The sequence below is a fragment of the Notothenia rossii genome, assembly GCF_949606895.1.
Source record: "Notothenia rossii genome assembly, chromosome: 4".
NCBI lineage: Eukaryota > Metazoa > Chordata > Actinopteri > Perciformes > Nototheniidae > Notothenia > Notothenia rossii.
In genome coordinates, this window is record NC_136902.1 from 68,962,864 (window position 1) to 68,987,463 (window position 24,600).

Below are 24,600 nucleotides of genomic sequence, written 5' to 3' on the forward strand. Positions count from 1 at the left end.
GTGTTGATAACTGAGACTCTCGTTCTCCGTAGTGGCGAAGCAAATATCAAAGATCGTCTCTGCTGAACGTTGACAAGATAAGGGGATTTTATATGAATGAATCGGTTTTTTACCGATGCAAAGACGCTACGCAATCGATGCATCGCGAGTTCAACCCAAACTGTAGCCGATGTGTACTCTTTCAACCGGTGCACTCGCATCTTGAACGTTTATGCCGGTGCACCGATGCGAATCGGTGAATCTTAACATCTCTAATGGATACATCTCTCAACACCAATATGAAACAGAACTGTAAACAGATTTACTTTTTCTTTATGGATATTTTACAAATCACCCTTTTAAACTTTATTCTTGTTTTACTGTCATATAGTGTTTCATAGCTGTTTTTCATTTATTCTCTTATTTTTTTATAACTTTAGGCTAATGATCATATAAACGTGTGCCTCGGAAATAATTGTTTACATTAATGGTGACCAAAACATTTGAGACCCACTGAGATAAAACTGAGAGAGTCCTTTAACTCACTGAGTCTCTGTCTGACAGGAGAGGACTCTCGTCCGCTTTGTTGTTGAAAAAACTCCTTATATCCGTTAGCATAGCTCGCTAGCACCAGAAGCTAACAACAACGATCTCCGGTACCGGTGCGCTCTCTCTCTCGCTCGTGCACACAAAACGATTCGTTCCACATAAACACACAAAGCCGAGCTTTAATGAAACACAGACCATTTTCCTCCTGGTCTCTCGCGCCCCCCCCCCCCCCCCCCCCCCCCCTGGCATGCCTCTGCGCCCCCCACTTTGAGAAAACATGGAAGTCAGAGAGGGCAAACTCAAGCAGCAACCTCTAGCTCTGCAAAGGGAAGCCAATGTGGCAAATGCCTTGAACTTGAACTCTAAATGCCAAGGGGACTCCACTGATTGCAAAAAGATGTCAGATCGTATAGAACTCTATGAGAAAATAAGCATACCCTAATTTGAGTCATTCCTAATTCACATTTCTCTAATAATTGTATTGTCTCGGTTGCTAGTTTAAATTATTCTTGAATACATTATGTTTTTTTTTTTTTTAATGTTTTTTTTTTTTAATTATATAAATGATCGTAAGAAGACAAAGCTGCATAATGCTTTAGGCGTGGCTACCTTGTGATTGAAAGGTCACTACCACACAGTGTTGTTGGCTTTGGGTAATGTCTGTGTTTTTAGCTTACAGTAGATCTGTAACGCTTTTGCATTTTTGGCAGTTTAACTATCATGAAAGTTAATTGTAACAATCCTCAAAAGCTTCAAAAACTTGAGTCTACAGACCAATGGCAACATACATATGTAGAGGCTGGTAATAATATTTAAATGAAAACGCATCTTCAGGAAGGGGATGTCAGAGTCCTTACTGCAGGCTTGATTATCTCACTTGCTTTCACTCACAATTACACAGGCAAGATGTCTCTGAACACACACAGCTTATGGCATTGCTAAAAAAAACTGTGAAGCAACTTTGCGATTATACCATAATGTTATAACATGCTTTAGCATTTCCACTGGGTCCTGTTGAAATCCATACTTGGCTTATCACTCATGCTGTGCATACTAATGAACCCTGTGCCAACGGATGAATCCTGTGCTCGCCGGCTATTTATAACTTTTACTAGGATCATAAATAAACGCAGAGAGGTTCATAGAAAATGTAAGCAACATCGTGTGGAGTTCTAAAATCCAAGAAAAGGAATGAAGAGCTGTAGGACTTTTTTCACAGCAAACAGGAGAATCATGTAAAAATATTTAGTAATTTAGTGGGCATATAACATGGCTCAAGGGTCCAAATGTACCAACTTTCAGTGTGCTAGGATTGAATCTGGACTGGGAACCTTTCTACATCGTCCTCTCTCTCTCGGTCTTCATGTTGCTCCATTGTTGGCTGTATAACAGAATGTCTCTTTTCTTATGTAAACATATCTCAAAATGTATTATAGTCACAGTTTAGCACCAAGATGCTACATCTATTACTTAAATATAGAAGTAAACTAATCTTCTAAATCAGGGGTGGGGAACCTTTTTCCTCTCGAGGGCCATTTCAATTTTTTCAACATCCTCCGAGGGCCGTACAAATGATTGACCTCTGCTTAAAAATACTAAAATCACAGCTCATTGATTTAGCCTTTCTTTCATGCTGTGCAAAGAAAAAGCAACCTCTTAATTCAGATATCTCACCATGACTCGCGCATTCATGCACGTGCACGGTGTGGCATGACCACCACAACAGAAAGATATGGACACAAGATGTGTGCAAATGTATTTAGTTTCATATCCATGTGGACATGATTTAAGTGGGGGGGGTCCTCATCTCCTCTAGGGGGGTCCGGAGGCATGCTCCCCGGGAAGATTTGTTTTTAAATATTGAAGTTAAAAGCATCAATCTGGTGCACTTTGAGAGCAACATGAAGAGATCTATGGATACATCTCTCAACACCCATATGAAACAGAACTGGAAGCAGATTTTCTTTTTCTTTATGGATATTTTACAAATCACTTCCCTTTCAAACTGTATTCTTCTTTATTAATAACAACTTTGTTTTACTGTCATACAGTATTTTATACCTGTTTACTTTATTCTCTTATTTTTTTATAATGATCATATCAATAATAATAATAATAATAATAATAATAATACATTACATTTATAAAGCGCTTTTCCTGGTGCTCAAAGCACTTACAAGCAAGTAAAACAAAATAACAACAGATAAATAAAGATAAAATAAATAAAAATGATGATAAAGATGTGCCTTTACCTCACTGGTTGTAGAAAAAGCTTCTTATATTCGTTAGCATAGCTAGCTAACCAGATGCTAATAACAACAAAGTTATTGACTGTATGATCAGTATGACAGATGAACAGATCGCCACTGGGCTTTCAACTAAAGACACAGCCAGGCAGAAACTGCGGCATGTGTACGGCTCCTTATGGGTACTGCAATTTCTCAAGTGCCGGAGCGGCGTTCTGGCTTTCTGGTGCTCTCTGTCAAAACTGCACCCCTGTCAGACACGTTAGGCTCTTGTTGTGTTCAAGGACCCTAATCTTGGCCAGGAAAAACAGGCACTCGCTTTTTAAAAAATGTTGCGGTCTATATTTCTTCAATTTTTTTCTTTTTCTGCGTGTGTTTATAAATTACCTCGAGGGCCGTACCAAATGGTCTCGCGGGCCGTATACGGCCCGGAGGCCGGAGGTTCCCCACCCCTGTTCTAAATCATTAGAATAACCATGAAAATATCTAACTATTATAGCAACATACCATTGGTACTGTATATCAGCATTTTCTTTAACTAAAGAAACAACATAAACCCTGATCAAGAAGAAGTGTTTGTCAAAGCATTTCAAATGTAAGTTAAGCGTCAATTACACTTTCTTCTTTTTTTCCCTGTCTGTCAGTTTCGAATTTTGAACATTTTCATTGAATGTATCAATAATCAAAGTGTATATATATATATATATATCATTTTTATTATCATCTTCAAAATCCAGTATTAAAGATTGTTACTCAAAGAATTGGCATTATACAGCATCTGTTGTCAGTAACCATACATCAGGCGTATTCAACTGGTGGCCCGCGGGCCAGATGCGGCCCAGAACCAACTCCCGAGTAGCCCAGTCTCCCGTAGCCAAATTCCTACACTAGTACAGACCATGAACGCAACACTCCGCGTTGCTTAGAAACCACCAAACCACAACGCAGCACGTTTTTTGAAAGTGCATCTAGTGGTGCTAGTAACGGTGGTCCTATGATAACAACTCTAAAACATGTCTCTCTCAACTCTGAAGCGTAAACAGAGACAAAACGGTCATTGATCTTGTGGAGCAGATCCAAGTCAAGCTGGACCTTTTCGCGACCGACTTGTAACGGGTCGGATACTGCATTTTCCGACGCTCCCCAAACACATCACATCTCCGGCACAAATCACGTATGTGATGACAGATTTCATTGCGAGGTTTAAAGAGAACTTTGCCGGTCGATTGGATGGACTTGCTCTGCCCACAGAGGTGATGATGGGCTTTGCCAGAGACTCCTTCACTGTTGCAATAGAGGGGGACGTATCAACCAGAGCAAAGGAAGTGGTCCCCTCCCCTGCATCGACAAGGGGAAATATACACTGGAACTTATTGACATGCAGCGCACCAACGGGCCAGCGAAGTTTTGGAGTGATGTCAAAAAACAGCAGTTCCCTAATGTTCAGAAGTAGCGATCTCTGTGCTCAGTATGTTTGGATCAACATACACATGTGAATCAAGCTTTTCACACATGAACTCAATCAAAAGTAGCACTCGCTGCTCCCTGACTGACAGCACTCTTCACCAATGTCTTAGGATTGCATTGACATCCTATGAGCCAAAAATCACTGCTCTTGTTCAAAACTAAAAATGTCCCTTCTCCCATTGAGAAAGTCAGCGATGACAAATCACAAATGAGGTGATAGTAAGCACCTATTTACTATAGTAGACGTGTACTGTAGTATTCATTCATATAGTTACCCGTATCCCTTGTTATGGGTTTGTGCACTGAAGGGTAACTTGACAGTTCTTTCTGTATTCATTTAAATGCACTTTGTAATGTGTCTGGCTGGGTCAAATGTGACCAAAACGTATGATTTTTTTGTTATTACTTGAAAAGTGAAAAAATAGTATTGCTCCAGTACTACCTCTTTGTGTTGCATTGGAGCTCTTTAGCTGTTTTTTTTGTATGTGAGGACATTTATTAAGACTGCTATTATTGTATTCATTAAATGTACTTTGTGATGTGCCTGGTTCAAAAAAAATAACCTGAATATTTGACTTCTAAAGCAAACAAATGTAATGCTACAACTGTGCACTTTTTTTCTCCAGATTCTGTTAAATTAATGCTAATTTGTTGTGTTTTTATGCACTTTTTGACGTACCTTTGTTAGATGAACAATGAATAAAAATTGCATGTTTTTCATCGCAGTAATATGTGTTGGTTTAAAATGTGTCACTACCCGCTTTTTACAGGCCACTGAATGTCTGGCCCAGCTGAATTTTGTAGTTATAAAATCTGGCCCAATTGAATGTGTAGTTGAATAGCCCTGCCATACATCATGATGTACATAAGGGTTAAATGTATTTTTCATATAAACTGCTTTTGTTTCTGCAATAAATTAACAGAGGTGTGTGTCACACCTGAGAATAAAAATAATATATATTTATTTTCCTCTCTGACATTACCACAAAATGAACAATGTGAGAAGTTTTGGCAATGCTGTGCATCAAATCGCATGACACTCAAAAGCTAGCGGCATAATTTGTTTTCAATAAAAGGTATAATATAAGGCATGAAAGTGAGGTATTCCTCATGCTAACAGAAACTGTTGATCCCAGATGCTATGTAAAGCCGTTCTTGGTGCACTAAACCATATTTAAATATTTGAGAGGTTGCCTTAAATGTGTTGGGCATCGTTTTGCTAATAAAGCCTCAGACCATAACAACAGCCGACTTGGCGAGCTGAACACAACCTTTTAGATCAGCATAAATCTTTAAAGTGGAAGCTGTCACTCATTTGGTTTGACTGGCATTACTGGTGATGTGAGGCAAACGAAAAGTGGCTAGATAAGCCTTTTGTCTTTGTCTGTTAAATGTCCTGACCTTGGTCTATTGAACTTCTGTCAACTGCAGCCTCCACTCCCCATAATTGCTTATTTACCACCTTTATGATGGGGTAAGGACATTATGGTGAAGAGATGGATCACAGTTCTGAAGCTGTCTTTATAGACACTCAAGACTATTTATTCCTGACTTCGGCCGGCACTTGGACATGTGCTCGGAGGCTTATTTTTCAAGTTTTGCAGGGGGAAATAAAAACTTGACATTTGTGTGAAACATTTGCTGCACTGTGAAGGCTGCTATGAAAAATGTGCTCTTGTTTGTCCATTTTGGGAAAATGTGTTGGTACATTGAGGAATGGCTGGGTCCATATGTCACTATGCCTGGTTAACTAAAGTTATGCTGCTTGAATGCCAAACAGATTTAACTAATGTACCATATCACGACTATATGACTATAAATTCAGGGGTTGTTACGACTGCTTGTCTCTACTGATATTACACAGTGGGTTTACTTACAGTGATAAATGATGCCATAAAACAGTATGGCACCATTTGCTATCAAATATAGAGAATGAATAATGGTCATTTCACAACACCTCAAATCTGCTTTTGCAGTAATGTCAACCATGAACTTTTAAATTATTTCACTTTTCATGTTGTTTTGGGGGACATTATGCATCTTTACGTTCAAGCATCTCATTTTACATTAACCTAATTGAAATTGGATTGGTTTTCCTCTCTATTCAGAACTCTGATCTTGGGGGACATAGGTCTACAATTCACGGCTTGTTTCCCATATATGTTTGTTCCCATTCATGTTATTTAAATGTAGTACAGACATAAATCATAACAAACCGAACCATTTGTATTCATTCTAACTTTAATAAGTGCCTTCAGGAGGTCTTTATTTTTTAGCTTACCTCAAATTTCTCCTATTCAGCCTCAGCAGTATGTTAAGCTGTACCAAAAGAAAACAGACATATCATAAGCTTGAACCAATGAGCAATGACATGCCCCCTTGCACAATTCATTAAACTCAGGAGCCACAGCCTTTCTTTGGATCTTATGGTGGCAAATGTTAATGTTCAATCTTGCGATTTCATATTGTCACTGACATTGCTGAATCAGTTCGCAGACATTATGGCTCATCTTTACCTGTGCTACAGCTACGGAATATTTTAGTTCATCCACATCATGAGTAATGTTGTCTTTAAAGCAATTAACTCAATGGAATTCCTGTGAGAAAAGCAATGTGCCATTCACCTGCGATTGACATTTGGCCACAATTCTGTAGAAATGACCTCAATGTTGGTAAGATTAAAAGTAATGCCGAAATATAGTTATGCAAATCCAGACTTTAAAAAACAATTGATGTTATCAGTTGATCTACCTCTTGGAAAGTGTATCTACCTTTTTCAGCTGAAGTCCTTGTTTCTAGATCTCATTTCAAAACAACTTAAGTATTTTGAAGATAAGACACAGTGGTGATGCGCTATGGTCCATGGTCTGTGAGGCATCAGTCTATTGAGTCCATTCAGGATTATGTAACTGCTGATGAGGCTGGTAGTGATATGGATTTGTTGTCTCTCATCTGTGCCAACGCTCAGGATTTAGCCTCTCTTTCTGCTGTGTGGCAGCATTTCACCTGTCAGATGATATCCGATTCCACACTCTGATGGACTGTGAAACTCTTAAACCTGCAGTGCGGAACTTTTTTGTCACCCCCTTCTGGAAGTGACGGTTATTACACAAACAATGCTGACGCAATTATGACGTATGAAATCACCTCATCTTCAGTCACAATATCAGGTATATCTATCTGATATATCCAAAAGTGTAGAGACAATAGTGTAAGACCTGTCTCAGCCCATGGTCTCGTTTCTTCTTTCAACTTTTTTCAATGAGAAAAATTGTCACCCGGTTTTTATTTAAATTGTCAATTATTTCCTTTTTGTGACTGAGCATATACTGCATTCTTTTTTAAAACATAATCATAGTCACCATGATGATAGCAAGCCTCAAGTTTGGGATTCTGGCTATTGCCATCTTTGTTTTTGGAAGAAGTTACAAAAGAGGGTGAAGCAATGTATAACCAAACGATGAACAAGACATGTCTAGGTAGCCTAAATGACACAATAACCTTTTCATAAACTAATAAAACAGACTATGAAAGGGTTAAAAATTGAAAAAAACAAACATGTGACAAGTAATTTTTTCATAGACTTCTATAAAAATGTTGTCATTTTTGTAACGGCTTGAATTTTCCCTTGCTGGATATTTGAGAGAATGCAAGTTTATGGCACGTTCCTGGCTTTACTTTTCAGACCGGGGATTGCTTCTCAAATTGAATCATCTGAAAGCCAGGTTTCCTTTTGTTACTTTTCTTTTTTGTGATAGCTCCCACCATACAGTTGCTGCTTCATCAGTATGGTCTCCCCCCTTTCTGCCACACTCAGCTTTCGCTGGTTGATGTTAAACACATCACTTTCAGTGCATCAGCGCATGAAAGTTGCTACAGACAACATAATCCTGATATACTCTTGAGAGCTTTGATGTAACGGAGGTTCATTAATATCTTAGGGTTCCACAATCCAGCTTTACATTAATTTGAGAGAATTATAAGCATAAAAGAGTAGGCCTACCTATGTAACAGAAAGCCACCACCTGCGTTTAGTTGTGTGGGCTCATTTGTAGGTGTGACCCAGACAAATGTTTATTTTTTCCTTTTCAATTACCTGGCTCAAACCTATAGGGATCCTGGAAAGAACAAACAAAGCCTTTCACCAGTCAATCACTATATTGGAGGCATGTACTTATGTGCTTTGAACATTGGAGGCTATGTGGGTATAAGCCTTTCTTGCAAAGCACATTCCTTCTCCTAAAATAACTGATCTCTTCTGAGGGAGCTTTTCTTAACTCGCTGATTTTTCAGACATGAAATAGACCCAATAACAGATGAGCTCCTGTCTGAGCTTGAGCTGCAAAGTACTTTTTGTTTCACCACCAATGGCCAAAGATTGCCTTTGTGCCAGCTTCTGAATGTGACTTATACCTACAATGAATTGCCCACATTTAAACAAAATATGTCTGAAAAATGTTTAAAAGTTTCTTTCTACGAGATAACAGTAGAAGTTTCTTATAAAAAAACGTTACCCGTCAAAGTTTTAGCAGCCACCTAGTTCTACCACACGTTTTACTTACTGTATGTGCTTGTATTGCTTCCCTGGGAAACATAATACCCCCTTTTTTTCCTCTGGGAACTAACATTATCACTGTAGTGCAATTTCAATCACGGGAGAATTGTTTGCTTGATTTCACCTTTGGTGTTTTCTGTGGAAGTTAATCTCGTTGGACCCTTTTCTCACTGTCAGCTGAAGAAATATACTGTTGAGGATAGGGAAACTTAAGGTGACTTAAACCCTAATGGGCTTTAAACGCAACCATGAGAGGTGAAGATGATTGGAAAACTTTTTGAAGAATGTAAAATTATAATTCATTGTCCTTAAGAAACAGTCTGAGGCATTGGAGGACCTGTGTAATTCTCTCTCTGATGAAAACCATTAATACTGATTCATCTGATCAAGAGCTTCTCAACAGCTTTTTCAGGTCTGCTTGAGGAATACTAATAAACCAATCACAAAAGCCTTGTTCGGCAGTCGTATTGTACAGGACTCGGGCCTTTGAACACAACATATTTTAAGGGTGTATGTGAACACCCATGATTTCTAACGTATAGCAATAAGTTAGATATATTTTTGTCTCTGCCAAAATAGATAGATTTAAGCCAGAAATATACATTTTATTATGAAGGAATAGCTTACAGTATTAGCGTTAAGATTAGAATGACAAGGTAACTGTAAAACAATGAAAAACTGCAAATCTTATACTGTTTTTCAATCAAACCAAGAAAAGCATAATCTAATATATAGTTTAAGTTAATTTCAGCTTCATGTTATTCTTGGTTATGTGAAATTAAATGATGCAGGGCACTGTCTTTGTTGGGGAAAAACAATTGACAGAATCGTTTTTTTCAACATCTCTCGTCATGATAACACTAAAGCCCAGTATTTGATGCGAAGAAAAAAACAAAACATGGCATCATTTCCAACCAAAATGGCACTCGAAAGGATGTCTGGTCAAAAGCATGGTGGCCAGATGGAATAAGCTGCAAGAGAGCATGAGTGAGTTTTACATGCAATCTGTTGTTTTCTGTTTGGACGAGGCTACAGACTGGATCCTTTCTATCAACTCCCAGATGGTTAAAATGAGTCGGTCAACACATTATACCCACTTATTTCATGCAACTGGTGTTTGGTTCTCAAAAAAGCGAATTAACCAGCGTGTTCATTGAGTTGGACAGCAGCAAAAACGGCTATTATACTGTCAGGAAATCATTAAGTTAGTACACAAAAGTAAACATAAAATGACTATCAATTTAGCTTTTCCTTTTTTTGAAAATTACAGAATTATAGAAATACAGAATTGTACTTGTGTTTTTAGAGCAGGGTAGATTAAATCTTTTTTTTAACCATAGAAGTGAATTATCCATTTTTTAATAATGTATCAGTTGTGAAATATTTTCTTCTTTGAGTTCAAACTGAATTAAAGACTTTCCTCAAATTCAGAAGGAATCAGTAGCAGATGCCAGAACTTAAAGTGGTAACCTGCATCATGCATATGCTTTTAAAGAAAAAAAACTTCTATCAAGTGTAGCCAATCCAAATTATTGTAAGCACTACTTTCTGCTTCAGTTTTAGATTTTCACATTAAGAGCAATGCCTGGTGTACCAAAACATCCTCACGATGCAGGGGCAAAAATGAAGGTGCAAAACAGTAGTTCATTTGGGTTGACAGCGGCGCTCTGCAGTTGAGAGCCTTTAGTTTTTTTATGCTGCTCTAAATGAAAGTGAAAGTTGCTTTGCTTACAAAGCTGGTTGAACTTCTCTTGCAATTTATCATCCAGACTTAAATGTGTGCCTGTGGTCCACCTGGACAGGTATGAAGGTCAATGAGGAACAACATAAAACCGCTTTGCACCTGAGGACAATCCCTCTTATGTGCGCTGAAAAGATTTGTAAGTCAAAAGCTACAGATGCACAGACTTTCATGTGTGCTGGATTGCATTTGCTCTCTACCTCCAAGCACTTTCTAAAGGATGTGTCCTTTACCTGACACCAGACTCAACTCGTATGCAGCTGTGGCATTTCAAGCAACAAAAAAAAGCTTACTATCCCAATTTTAACTGTGCAGTGAAAGGCAATAAATGAAATCCCTGTGGATGCTCACATGTTTTAGAGATGCCTCTTTGTGTGAAGAGGAGCTAATCGCGCATAACGGCTCAAACGTCATCTGGACATGGGAGTCATAAACGAGAGCCAGCCACTTGCCACTTTGGCAGATTGCACTGTCAGGAGGTAAACAACGGAAAGAATGAGGAAGGACTCATCTGATAGGAAATGTCAGAGCATGATTGCATTAAAAAAATCTTCTAAATTAGGGTCATTAATCATGAGCGGTGAAAACAGTGACAGGTCTTGTTCTCGAAAGCTCTCCTCTGGAACTAAGCCGAGTGCCACCCGGAAATTGTGCAATTACCTTAATACCTGATTCAAATGAAGAGCATGCATGGTAGTGTCAATTGTTAATTGGGGAAAACAGCTCATATTATTTAGAGGTAATTGCCATCAACAGAAGTCTAGTTATCTAATCCTGCCTTTTTTTTATTGATGCATCCGTCTCGAATGCATAATTATCAAAACACTATTGCTTTAAATTCAGTTAGTTCTACTGTTGTCCCAGACTTTGCATCTAGGGTTGTACTGAATATGAAATGTATTCTTCTGTACCCCCGGCTGGTAATACAGATGTCATGCATGACATCTTAAACTCTATCATCACTGCACTTTCAGATTGGGAAATTGAGAGCTGTGCATCGAGAAGAAAACATACTTTTTTCTCGTAGTCCATCTCACATTCATCATCTTTCACCCAATAACCTAGTTCAGGACTGCAGAGTGCACACAGCAATTAACTGAGAGCAACAGGGTTTCCACTAATGTATCACATTTCTCTGCTCGCTGTGTCAGTGTAACAAACTGCACCCCCGAGGGCTGCTTCCGCAGAATGATGGCACAAAAGCTGAAATTGACTAGGGCATGTTGGGATCCATCAGCCCCCCCCCCCCCCCCACCTACCCCCACCACCAGGAGGCCAGACATCTCCTCTCATGCACCGACTGCCCCACTGTGTGATGCAGTGATAACAAAGGAAATCTAATCAGGAGCTGCCTGACTTGTGCATAACTCATGTCAGAGGTAATCAATGCTTATTTTGCATGGATTATTGATATCTCTTGTGAAATCCAAGCTCTTTTTGAGTTGCGGATGCTCCATCAGGCGAAGCCAGAGTGGCCCTCTTTAATGCAGTGAAAACGGGACTGCGGACGTGGGAAGTGTGTGTCTCATATCTAATTTCCCACCCCCACATGTACGATATGTGAAAGATGTCTCATTCACTTAGTGTTGTGTAAAAAGCCTGCGTGGTTGGAGCCTGTGTACTGTATGTGTTTTTTGTATTCCCAGCATGTCTCTTTATGGTTCTTGCTTGTCTCCATAGGTGCAGTCACAGAGAAAGACACCTGCGCTACTCCTCAGAAGACTCATGCTCGCATGACTAATATGAATGTCTTTTTATGAGAAAGGAGCCCAGGGACACAGTTTTCTTTTGAGTATTATCTTAATTAAAACAAAATTCTCTTAAAGACTCTACAGGCAGCTTTCTTAGATTGCAATTAGCCATGCTTCATACAGCTAACCACTTATCCACAAGACTCAACTGGTGTGTTGTTAAGGCAGTATTTTAGCCTACTTTTCTCCATAATTCACACACATACTGTACAGCCAGAATGCACATTGCATATTTAACTTTATTGCTAATTACTGAGAATTACCTGATCACTGAACCATTGCTTTTCCCACGGTCAAAGCCAACCGAATGTGTATTGCAAATGGCATTAAAACAGCAGTAGAAATTGCATATCCCCAGGCAAAGCTTTGTCATGTATGAGTTTAATATGATTTCAGTGGTGACCACAATGGCTGTTAATGGCTCTCAATAAATCACCTAGGGTTTCTCATTCAGTTTCATTAGAAGACTTACGATTTCATCACTGTTAGTTAAGGTATGTACTGTACATGTAAAGACAACAATGCTGCCGTTGTGGCTGACTCCTCAGGTGCAGCCAGAGGCCAGCCGATGTTCCTTTTCCACGTCCTCCCCACAGCCATTTCACTAATTTCTTCCACAACTGAGAAATTTAGGGTAATTATTGCAGAGTGAGAAGATAAGCTGAAGCAACCCAATAGAATCCTATAGCTACTGTTTTTCTAATTTTCTTGAGTTCTTGAAATAAACAATAATATATAATAATTAAAAACAATTTTTTACGATATATTTGTTTTTTCATTCCTGTAATTGCACAATAAACACACACAAAGATTGCACAAAATGCCCGATAAACACTTGCTCATGGCTTAATGATCCATTTAATTATCAAAATTGGGAGATCTATCTATTATTTTGTATGACTGGGTGTTAAGTACTGTTAGGAGGTACAACAAAGTGTTATGTTTTACATAGCCACAGCATATTTATAAAAACTTTTTAACGCATGAATTTCATTTATTCAGATGTTATGTTAACTATATTTAGAGTTTTCTTCCCCAGTGTAGTACAGTATGGACTTTTCCCCTTTAACTTTGATCTTGTGTTGAAATGGGAATCTTCACTGTGTACACAACAGCCTCCAGTTAGACAAAACTGTCATTCTTATACAGTAAGAACTGAAGTCAGTGTAAAAGTATTTTTATAAGCATTTCGATGGTGAGAAAAAAACTTGATATTTCAACCAGTATTGCTTGCATTACAAATGCGTATTTACTCACGCGATAACTTGACATGCAATAAAGTTATGATCGACCATGAAGAATGCACTCACTTTTTAGAGAATGTTAAGACTGTTTAAAAAGCAAGATGAAATAGGTTGTGATTGTGGTTATTTTGCCTGTAAATTTTCCAGAGACCTAATTTGACATTTTAACACTATTATGTTTTTTTCAAACCCAATATTTTGTGTAGGATTCAATAAGAATCTCTTACATTTGGACAATCACAGCTAGTGCCCTGACTCACTTCTTAGGAAATGTCATATTTCTGTAATGTATTCTAAATTGGACATCCAACATTTTGAAATTGTAGACCTGTCTAATTCAGTCATTGCACACTTAGGAAGGAACCTTTGAAGCCCCCATGTTTTGGCGGTTTTATAATGTCATGGTGGTCCCCTTAGTGCAGCAGTATAAAGCTCGGCAAAATATTCATATTATACTATACTTAAATTATTCGTAGCTGGTCAGACAAAGCATCTAGGAACATTGTCATAGTTCATGAGTACAGTACATTGATATAAGAATACAAATATACATAAATAATTTAATATCTGTTTTTCACCATACAGTATAGGACTACTTGCTGGAATATGATGCAGCACACACTAAAGAGTCGGCTGCAGCCACATGACGCTGCTCAGGAAGGTTATCTGTCTCCAGTGATTTATATCCCTGCTACAGTCAAAGCAGGCATCTATTTAGGAAAGGTTGCTAGTTAGTTATTGAGGAAGAACGCTACAAGGATAGCTTCCAAATGACACTGAGCAAAAGCCCAACCCCACTCTCAGAGCTTATGGTCTGCTCTTGGTAGCAAAGCATTGAATTATTTATGCACTTTTATTTGTGTGTATTGGTTGTAGCAAAAGCTGCAACATCCGCCTCTCCGTGGAGATTGCTTTTGCACTTTGCTCAAAGATAAAGTCTCTTCTCAGCCCCCCGATGCTCCGAAGCACCATAAGTAGAATGAGTCCTCAAAAGAGCCTTCCCACTGGAGGCAGAGCCTGTTCCTCATGCCGACCAAAATCCTCATTTAGAGTGTGACATCATTATCACCATCCTTCCCCTGTTGCATGAAGGGAATTTGACAAATTCCTCTGACTCCAATTAGGCTCTAGTTTAATTACTTCCATTTACCAAGGTATTAATTCGGATCCCACTCTTCTAAACCTCAGTAATTCCAGTATGATGCATTGTCAACCCATCATTTCTGCACAGCAAACAGTTCATTACTTTAAAAAGTAAGCCCGCTGGCATCATTTAACCAAAAATGTCCACGATTCACAGCTCAGAGGCTGCCATAATAAGATGAAAAATAATTAAAGTTTAATATAGCAAACATAATAGTAGTGTTTAATTGTAGCATTGCATAATAATGATCATTATTCTGTGTTCAAACATATTTATTGTGATTAGGTGAAAAAGCAGGATGTAGCCGTTTGTCTTGTAATGTCTTGTTTGGATTTGAAATAGATGCCACACAATTGTTGATTAGCCTTTTTAATAGGCCTGTATATTTATTTTTAAGATTCATCAAATCCGTGCAAGGCACACATGGGCACCAGCACATCGAAAAATATCGACTTGATTCAAAGGTGGCCCAAGGCAAAATAAACCGTTGTTCAGGCATTGTGGCTACTATTTTGTAATACATTAATTATGTGCTTTCTTTAGTTATCTCATGGTTTTGTGGGGTTATTTTTTATTTTTGACAGGAAAATGAACTCAAATTCAACAGGCCTTTCTCACACTAGACATACGACTTTCACAGGTGTTACCGATGATTGTTTTTTGCCATTCAACCTGAAATCAAAGAAGCTAATCATTGATTTCATTAACAGCTCTGCTTTTTTACCATGTTAAATAAAGGAGATAACAGCTGTGTTTTTTGTGCTATGAGAACATATCTGGGTCATTCTACAGAAAAGGTGGAATCTGGGTGATACAAATATGCTAAAATATATTCCTTCTTACACACCTACAAACCTGTTAAATAGCAATAACTAACTCTTAACTTGATGAATCCACAACAAGTAGAGCTTAAAGTATTTTTTATTAGTTTTTATTATTTGTATACATTATACAAAGCTTATTTATATAGGAAGGTCACTGGTGTTACGTGTTACCAGGAAGAAGAGTAGCACCAGTGACGGTAACAAAGTAAGAAACATCTGACTTACCCTATGTCTTTGTCCAATGCACTGCCTCAAAAGATCTCTTGTTACAGGAAGCTCTTCAGAGACAGTACATTGTTTCAAAAATAAAAGCGTTTTGTGTAGCAGTAACACCAATGACGTAATTTTGGGTGACTGATATTTATTTTATATTATTAATAATAATTTGCGTTTACCATTTCAGCATTATATTTAATGCATTTAATGTTATGTAAATGTGGCTGAGATTTATTTATTGAAAAATAAATATTTTAAATGAAAACTATAGGCTCCACTTCCATGTATGATCAAATTGACAATAGGCAGTTCCTTGAACTTGGCATCTTAAATACATTGCAATTTATTAATAAAACCATTTTTTAAATGTATTTATTTAGTACCATTGCAAAGACATTCTATATTTATTCATTATATGAATGTGAGTAGCCTATTAGGTCAACGTCATACATGTATTTTGGTGTCTGCAAAAGTAAGTGACTTCCACCATTTTTGTAGAATGACTCACCTCCCGGGACAGTCACTCTTCTACATCCTGGTAATATATTTCCTTATTGTATTTATTTTAGTTATTAATGGTTGAACCCATAAGTAGAGAAGTTGGGTTGGGGGTCAAATTTAGCTCAGAAACCCGAAAAACTAAGCTGCTTTGATTTAGGACTACAATAAAATAATACCAATGTGTAACTAATAGTAGCCTACGCTTTTGTTATAGACACTGTTTATGGATATACTTTTTATTATTTCGCTTTAATTTAAGTGAAAGGCACCTCTAATGCGGTAATTTACTTTGCAGTGTGACGTATCAAATGTAGTCCCCAAACGTTGATTTAGAGACTGACTACTGGTGTACATAAACGGTTTCAACTATCCTAAACTTAACCAGTAGGAGTCAGACAACAACTATTTGTTACGATAGGTAACCGAAAAACTCCTGAGAAAACCAAAGCGGAAGTTAGAAACATAGCGGAGCAGGACAACTTTTTGGGGGGAGTTTGGAGACGGCTGTATCTCAGCGGAGCTACGTGATGCAAAGCAAACACTTTTATTCGCTACGTTAAGTTTGAAAGGCAACTTTTTATCGTTGAGCTACAATGGGACTCCCCACTTTGGAGTTCAGTGACTCTTTCCTGGACAGTCCTGACTTCAGAGAGCGTCTGAAATGCCATGAAATAGAGCTGGAGCGGACTAATAAATTCATCAAAGATCTCATAAAGGATGGGAATATGCTCATCAATGCGCTAAAGAGTAAGTAGCCCAACACGCCATTTATCCCTCCCAAGGGTCATGAAATAATGTTGTATAACAGTAGCTACCTGAAAGCCACAGGAGACTTGTAATTACAGGATGCATTCATTGCAGCGTCTTTAAGTTACTGTGTCTGAGTGGGATCGTCTCCATGAAGCTGAGCCACCGGCAGAGGTGGAAAAGTACTTTGATCGTGTTCTTAAGTAAAAGTACAAGAGTGTAGGATTACTCTGTTACAATTAAAAGTCCTGCAATCAAAAAGTAAAAATGGAAAAGTATTGGCATCAACACTATACTTAAAAGTACCACAAGTAAAAGTACTCCATTTTCAGATCGGCTCATTTCAGAATAATATGTTTTAGTAAAGGTGCAGCTAGTTTGTATGACTTTGTATACTGCACTTACTGCAGGGTGGCTTGTGAATTTACTCCAGGTGTAACTAAAGTTTTATTTAAGAGTTATATTTCACATCATTAATCCAAATCTGCCTAGTAACTACATGTATTAAATAAATGTAGTGGAGTAAAAATACACGATTTATTGCTGAATTGTAGTGAAGTAATTACAAAGTTGCACAAAATTGAAATGATCAAGTAAAAATTACCTCAAGATTGTACTTAAGTAGGCTACAGTACTTGAATACATCTATTTAGTTTCTAAGTTACTGAGTAGTACCATGGGAAACATTTTCTGGCTATTACTGATGGAATCATATCGGTAATTTACCACAAGTACACATAATAGTTTTTTCAGAGGTTGTTGTAAATTCAAGACATTTGTTTGTCGTTTTGTCTTCATCCATGCATGCATGCTGATAGGCTTATCTATACAAAACTATCAATGGTGTGAATGGGTTTGTACTGCTCTCATAATGTATAATAAAGCCACAGCCAGACATTTGGAAATGATTAGTGCAGAGATGGAGTTTCTGTCCAATAATGCTTTCAAAAGGTTTTTAAAGTCACCTATGAGAAGTGAGTGAAAAGTGTTTGAGTGAGAGCTGTATGAGGATGCAAGCACTTTGTCATGGGTCAGTGTCCTCTGAAATTCTACTTTGCAAATTAAAGGGAACTTCCTGTTCTGCTGTATCCCAGGGGCAATGGCAGTCTGGTCCGTGCATGTCAGAAGTGTGTCTGTGAAATGGAGAAAAAATTAGAAATATATATGCCTAATAAATATGTAAACTAGATGGCTTCAATGAGGATGGGAAGGCCACAGCAGTAATGTCACTGCAATCACTAACCCATCAATCAACACAATCATGTTTTTTTTTCACGGTTAAGCATGTCCCTGTCAACCTTTAACTGTGAGGAAGCATCATACTTCATGCTTTCATCACCATTCCTACACACTTCATATGCTCTTGTGAAAGAACCAATCATCAACTCCTAAAATACTTTCTAGGCATGGAAATATTTACGTGGCTTAGAGCTGCAATATTGAAATCTCGTTCACATTAAGACATCAAATATTAGCATTTCCGATGCTTCAGATGATGAATATGTGTATGTATTTGAGAGCGTGTGCACACCAAATTTAGTTTATGTGCCAGAAATATTCAGGCATGATCAAGTGTATACCATAGTATGCCAAGATAGGCCTTTATTTTGTTTAGTGAGCACTAATCTTGTTTGTAAAATTAGCAAACCCAGTGTGCAAATTATGAAAATCTTAGAAAACTTTACTTTTCTTTCTGTTAATAAACGCTGTTAGTTATTTTATTAAGTGGGACAGTAATGTTATTCTAAAGCATGATGAAGAGATGGATAACACACAGAAAAACAAAACTACAGACCAAAGCAGTTACCTAAACCGCAATGGTTAACCAAAGTGACATTTGGGATAGCTACTGTATAGCATGTTCTAATGAGATCTGGATTTTGTTCCCACTGTTTCAATTTGAGGTCAACAAAAACAGTCAGGAGAGCTTAGCATTTTGATCTTCATGCCTTACCGCTGTAAAGGCCTACTATGTCTGAGGTCAGCTGAAGGCCAAACCTATTTCTTACCTTTTTGCTGGAAAGCTGTTCTGTCAGTGGGCAGGGTGCTGCAGGTGGACAGGAACACCCTGCTAAATGGTTTATTCATGGAAGGTATACTCGTAGCAGCATGTCAAAGGTCCAGGGCGCTTAATACCAAATAAGACCTTAACAATCCAGGATGTAATATGCATATAAGACAGTGGGGTATGAGTTATGACTTTGAATGCTTTTTTAGTTATGGATGTAGAAAAACTCTTAAATTGAAATTCTGTTAGATTCCATCCCCCCTTTCCTATGTGTCCGGTCTCTTGACATATTCAAAATCACAGACAACTCAACCAGATTCAGGAAGCAATCTCGACTTGTGTTTGTCTTTTTTTTATATTTGTATGCAACAGTCCTTTAACTGGAAAGCCCAGTTTCAGTCAGGGGAGGAGTGAGAGCGCAGGAAGTAAGTTATTGATGGTCTTTAACTTAGGACGCTACGAAGGTTTATGAGCCTTTATGACCTGCCATCAGTGGTGATATTACTGGAAGACCTTTAATGGAGCCTTTTTTTTTTTAATAGTAACCATCTCATGTTTCAAACTTGAATAGTAAACCATAAGTCATCTGTTTTCACATGTGCTGTCTGTGTGAATGAGGGCCCGTTAAGCCAAGGTTGACTTTCATGTTAATACATCACTTGTAAAATGGTTGGACACACACATAACTGAAGCTTTTGCAGTTTCTAATGCGTGTGTAGCTATACAACTTACTCTGGCTCAAATAATTAACTAGTAAAGGAAGGTAGGATCAAACTTGGTTTTGGGAATTAAATAGCCGCTCTTGATCTATATATATATATATATATATGCAATGTTAGTTTTGTCTCTTCTATGTTAACATGGTAATGAAAACCATTGCATTCTGAGACATATCTCGATTGTAATTAATGTTTATTGGTCATGATGAGGATCCTGGTTTAACTCTCCCAAATACTATTACATTTTAAAATTGGTGATATGGATAATTTGTTCCAGGTGTGAGTAGCATCTATCTGCAGATGCTGTAAATAGCTTAGCCTTACTAGCTCTGGCTGGCAATGACTGTTCACACCTGGTTTAAATAACAACTGCTGACTCTTATTAATCCCTCCGCTTGACTGCAGTAATTGAATACGCTATATGTACTAATTATCTCTTTGTGAGTGGGCTGGGCGAAACCACAAATACGAGGCCAATTATGATGCATTTTAGATGTGGTAGGTTGGTTTGTCTACAAAGCACTCAAAGGCAAGTAGCCAGGCCTCACTGGAGTCAAATGTTGTTTACTTGAAATCTATATGGTAACAATAAAATGGTGAGACGATGTGTGTAACAATGGTGCCCAAAATGTCACTTGTACACTTGTGTTAATTAACTGATATATCCACCCTGATTTTCAGTTTTAGGAAACATTCAAAAAAACTAACCATAATGTAATGCCACAATAATTCAATCAACCAAATGTAGTAGTGTTTCCATTATAGTTTAAGATTCTGCAAATTGTGGTTATTTATACTTTCACCTAAATGCATTATCACGTCTGTAGGATAAATAGGAAGCTACAGCCAGCAGCCAAAAATGCCCTTGGTTCATGTTAGCCAGTAATTGCATAAGTTACCATTGATTCAACGGGAAAAAAACAATTTGAACATGCACGTTTTGGCATATTTACAAAATATTGGATATGGCAGAGGAATAGATTTTCTCTTGCACATCATCCATCATAGTTGTACTGTATATCAGAACACCTCATCACATTTGATCACTTACATCAAACACACACAGAGCACCATGGGCATTCCATTTACAGTCTATTTTTCACCTGTCATTAGGGATGTCCCGATCACCTTTTTTTGCTCCCGATCCGATTCCGATCATTTGATTTTGACAATTTGCCGATACCGATTTTTCCCGATCCGATCTTTATGCAATGCATTAAGAGAAAAAAAAAGCATTCAAGTTGTCCCTTAAGGTTTTGTATTTAAATCGGATATTCTATCCAACATGGATATAGCTTCTTTTTTTCACAGCAGCATTGGATCAGTTCAGTTGTGCAGCATTGGATCAAAAGAAAATAAAGCTTATCAGTACTCGTTAGCTTACTGCTACAATTAGACACTGCGACATGCCCACTCTGTTGCCAGATTTGAGAGAAATAAGCAACCAGGTCTATGAAAACAAGCCCCAAAGAAGCAACACATACATGATGTTTTGTCATTTGAAACCAAAACTAAGGCCTCAGGATGACTTTAAGACTTGAACATGGTCATTTTTGTTTTGTAACACTGAATACAAAATTTTAAAAAAGTATTTAAAATTTTTTTTTTAAAAAAGGATTCCGATCTTTTGAAAATCACGTGATCGGCTCCGATCCTCGATCACGTGATCGGATCCGGACATCTCTACCTGTCATGTAAATCCAATATTCATTAGGCTTTCATCTGTGGATGGTCTGGCCAGCTCCTAAGAAAAATATTAAGGAGTGTTTATCTTGCTACATGACTATCTTCCAACAACCACTTGAATACTTCTGTCATGTCATAACGTCCCTGTAACATACTGTTGGCTTGCTCACGCTAACTGTTGAAAAGAGCCCCGTTGACGGAGCAGACAAAGAGGAAACCTTCTTTCTACTTAGCTGGATCAGTAAGGGACAAAACCTGCCTATGTATTAATACTACGCCTGTGGCTTTATCAAATAACTGAGATATGATTTATTTTGTGTTCTAAGGTTGTTTCGTGCTATAGCTGATGGCTGTAGCTCCATCTTGTTAATATTAAAACCAACAGACATAATGAGTGTTATCAAAGTCTCCTTTGTGCAGTTTCATTGGAAAAAAGGAGTGGGTCCTATGCTGTTTGTTAGGCTGAAAAAACTGAAAAGAGGTCTAGTTTTCTGACAGTGGCACCAACAATAATGCCTCTTGGAAACTCTTTAGGGGAAAAGTTACAAAGTGACCAATTTCCACTTGAAGTTTTATTGCACATTTTAGAAGTTTATTTTCTGTTCAGTCTTCACAGTTTTTAAAAACTGCAATATATTGCTTCTTTAACAACATTCATAAATCCAAGCAAACAATTAATTTTCATAAGCTTTAAAGAATGCAGCCAGATTAGTTCAGTTTGAACTAGAAGACAGCCCATTATTATGTTAGCTGACTGAGTCTCTGCCACCAGCCCAGGCCCACGCCTGTACATCAGCTAGAGTGATGCCTCCTCCCTGCTATACAAAGCAATGAATGGTTGACACGCATGGAGTGTTATTACGAAAAAATGATAAACTACAGTGTTTAGCAAGTCTATAAAATTGCATCTTTGCTTGCCCCAACTGTGCCTGCATAATTTTGAGGTATTTATGCAACTTGATATCGCTATAATTAGTGACTGCAACTTTAATAGAGGAAGATATGACGTGTGGACTTTTTGTAAAAAAAAAATGGCTCTGCTTTGGGAACTCTTGAATGTTTGTTTGTCTGAGGACAGATGATGTTCCCTAGGCACAGCCACAGGAAATGTCCTGTAAACAAGCTTGTATAACCGTCGCCCATCCCCCATCCTCCCTCAGATAGCATTTGGCTGGACATCATTTTGTTCCGGTGCGTGGGTGTGTATATATGTGAATTTGTATGCGCAAGTCTGTCGGACTGTGTGATGCAGGATCATACCATTTATAATGTATTGCTGCTTTGAGGACATTGATGAATCTGAACCAATGTAATGGAGATGAAATAGAGGAGTACATTATGTGACTTGTTTAGTAATGAAGCCAAGTGAAGCGGTAAGCAGGGCTCATGCAGCTCTGCAAGGGACTCTGGTGTTTTTGAAGACATATTTTGATAAAAGGATTAGAGACATTGCCCTCCTAAAAGCTGATTACCCTCAGACTCTGCCGGAATATGTGTTCCCAACAAAGTCCCAATGTATTGAAGTTTCCTAAGTTAAACACGTGATTTGTGTAGACTCCGTGTTAACAAAAACTCATGTTGACTTGGCTCGCAAACATTATGCGATATACATTCTTGTGAGGAACCAAGAGATTGTGTGGTAAAAGATGGGAAATGTGCATGTCGCCCTTCCAACGCAGACGTTAAACTCAGAGTTTGGATGGCGCATTAAAAAGTCTCCAGCGCCTGGCCCCATGGGTTGCCAAGTTTTATCAGAAAGTGTTTGCATAATAGGTTTTTAATTAGTTTTGCTAACGTCTTTTCATTTTGAATTGTCTTAAAGGACTTTGAAGCGTGTTCTTTGCTAATTGGGCCTGCCTCATAAGAGCAAGAAGGCCTCTCGCAAAATAAATGTTTTGTCAAATCCTATTTGTGAAAACTACAATTCCTACTTGCAACTATCACTACAATGAGATATGCTGTTTATTAGTTCTGAGTGCTTCTTCTCTTTCTTCCAGAGGCCATTGCATCTCTCTCAGAAGTTGTGTCAGATGTGTTGTCTCTTCTAAAAGAATATCTCTGTGCTCGGTCTAAAGAGTGTAGACTTGGCGATAAATGGCGGAGAATGACCTGCCTGGCTTTTTTCATTCCAACAGAATTGCAGGGCTAATAACTTTGATCTTTTTCTTTGGAGCTTAAGAATAAGCTGTAGCATTGCATCAGCCTCATATCAAAGAGCCGGAGTCAGTGTAGTCTTACAGTATTTCTTCAATATATATACTTATATTGATGTCATATTATACTATTTCTCAAATTCATACTTTTATTTGGGGTTTTAACTAGAACATTTTAACATGTTTAATGTTTATAAATCAATATTTTGCTCTGCTGTCTGTCTGAATACACCTGAATTCGCCCTCTGTCACAGACGTTTAGTTTTAGCGCCTGTCTCTTTAAAGGTCCCATGTCATGCTTTTCTGGTTATTACCCGTCCCCTTGTTGTTTATGTAGCTTTTTATGCATGTAAACGTTGCGAGGCTCGCTGCTGCGAGGAGCGGACAGTGTGAGCTGGCTCACTGGTGTGGGGTCAGCGAGACAGCGAGACACCGCAGAACTCAGCCTGGGCACACACACAAACTCCCAGCCAGGCTGCGGGTGTGTGTGTGTGTGGGCTCACAGCCACTGGGCACACGCAGGAGCCCAGCCACTCCAACAAGCCGTTTAGGACAGAGAGTGAATACACATACTATACAGAGATGCTGTATGAGAAACCAATGTGATTTTGGAAAATTGCACAATATAAATATATTCTAGTAGACCTCAACGACGGAATTATGATCAGTAGAAATGGCCATGACATGGGACCTTTAAAGAGCCTGTGACAGCCTCCCAACAACTGTTGTGCAATGAAATATTGGGCTACTAGTAATCTCGAACCGTCAGTTTAAAAAAGAAAAAGCGATACCGTTCCGATAAATATGAATAATTTCGAACATCGCGGGAAAATTCCTTCGACTCATTTTGAAGTTTTGGGGGAAGCCGGAAGTGACGTCAATGCGGGAACGCTTCACTGTGCGGCGAGAGAGCCAAACACGGACAAAGTGTGTTGTCATGCGTAGAAATGGTGAACTACTGAGTTGAGGCAGGTTAATAACGTTTGAATGAAGTTGACTAGTATATTCATATTTGTCAGTGCTTTCATGTCAATTCGGCGAACATAAACATAAATGATCGTGGTGAAGAT

At 38.2% G+C, this 24,600-nt stretch overlaps 1 protein-coding gene across 4 annotated transcripts in view; it reads left to right on the plus strand.

Annotated features, from left to right (window-relative positions):
• Positions 1–16,668: 16,668 nt before the first annotated feature.
• arhgap42b (Rho GTPase activating protein 42b) overlaps positions 16,669–24,600 on the plus strand; it is a 69,732-nt gene continuing 61,800 nt past the window's right edge. For 3 of the 4 annotated variants that reach the window (XM_079675599.1, XM_079675600.1, XM_079675602.1), the window contains exon 1: positions 16,669–16,964. In XM_079675599.1, coding sequence (XP_079531725.1) covers positions 16,811–16,964 — 154 coding nt within the window. In that variant the 5' untranslated portion in view covers positions 16,669–16,810. The remainder of the gene's footprint in view (positions 16,965–24,600) is intronic. The other variant, XM_079675601.1, reaches the window with a different exon arrangement.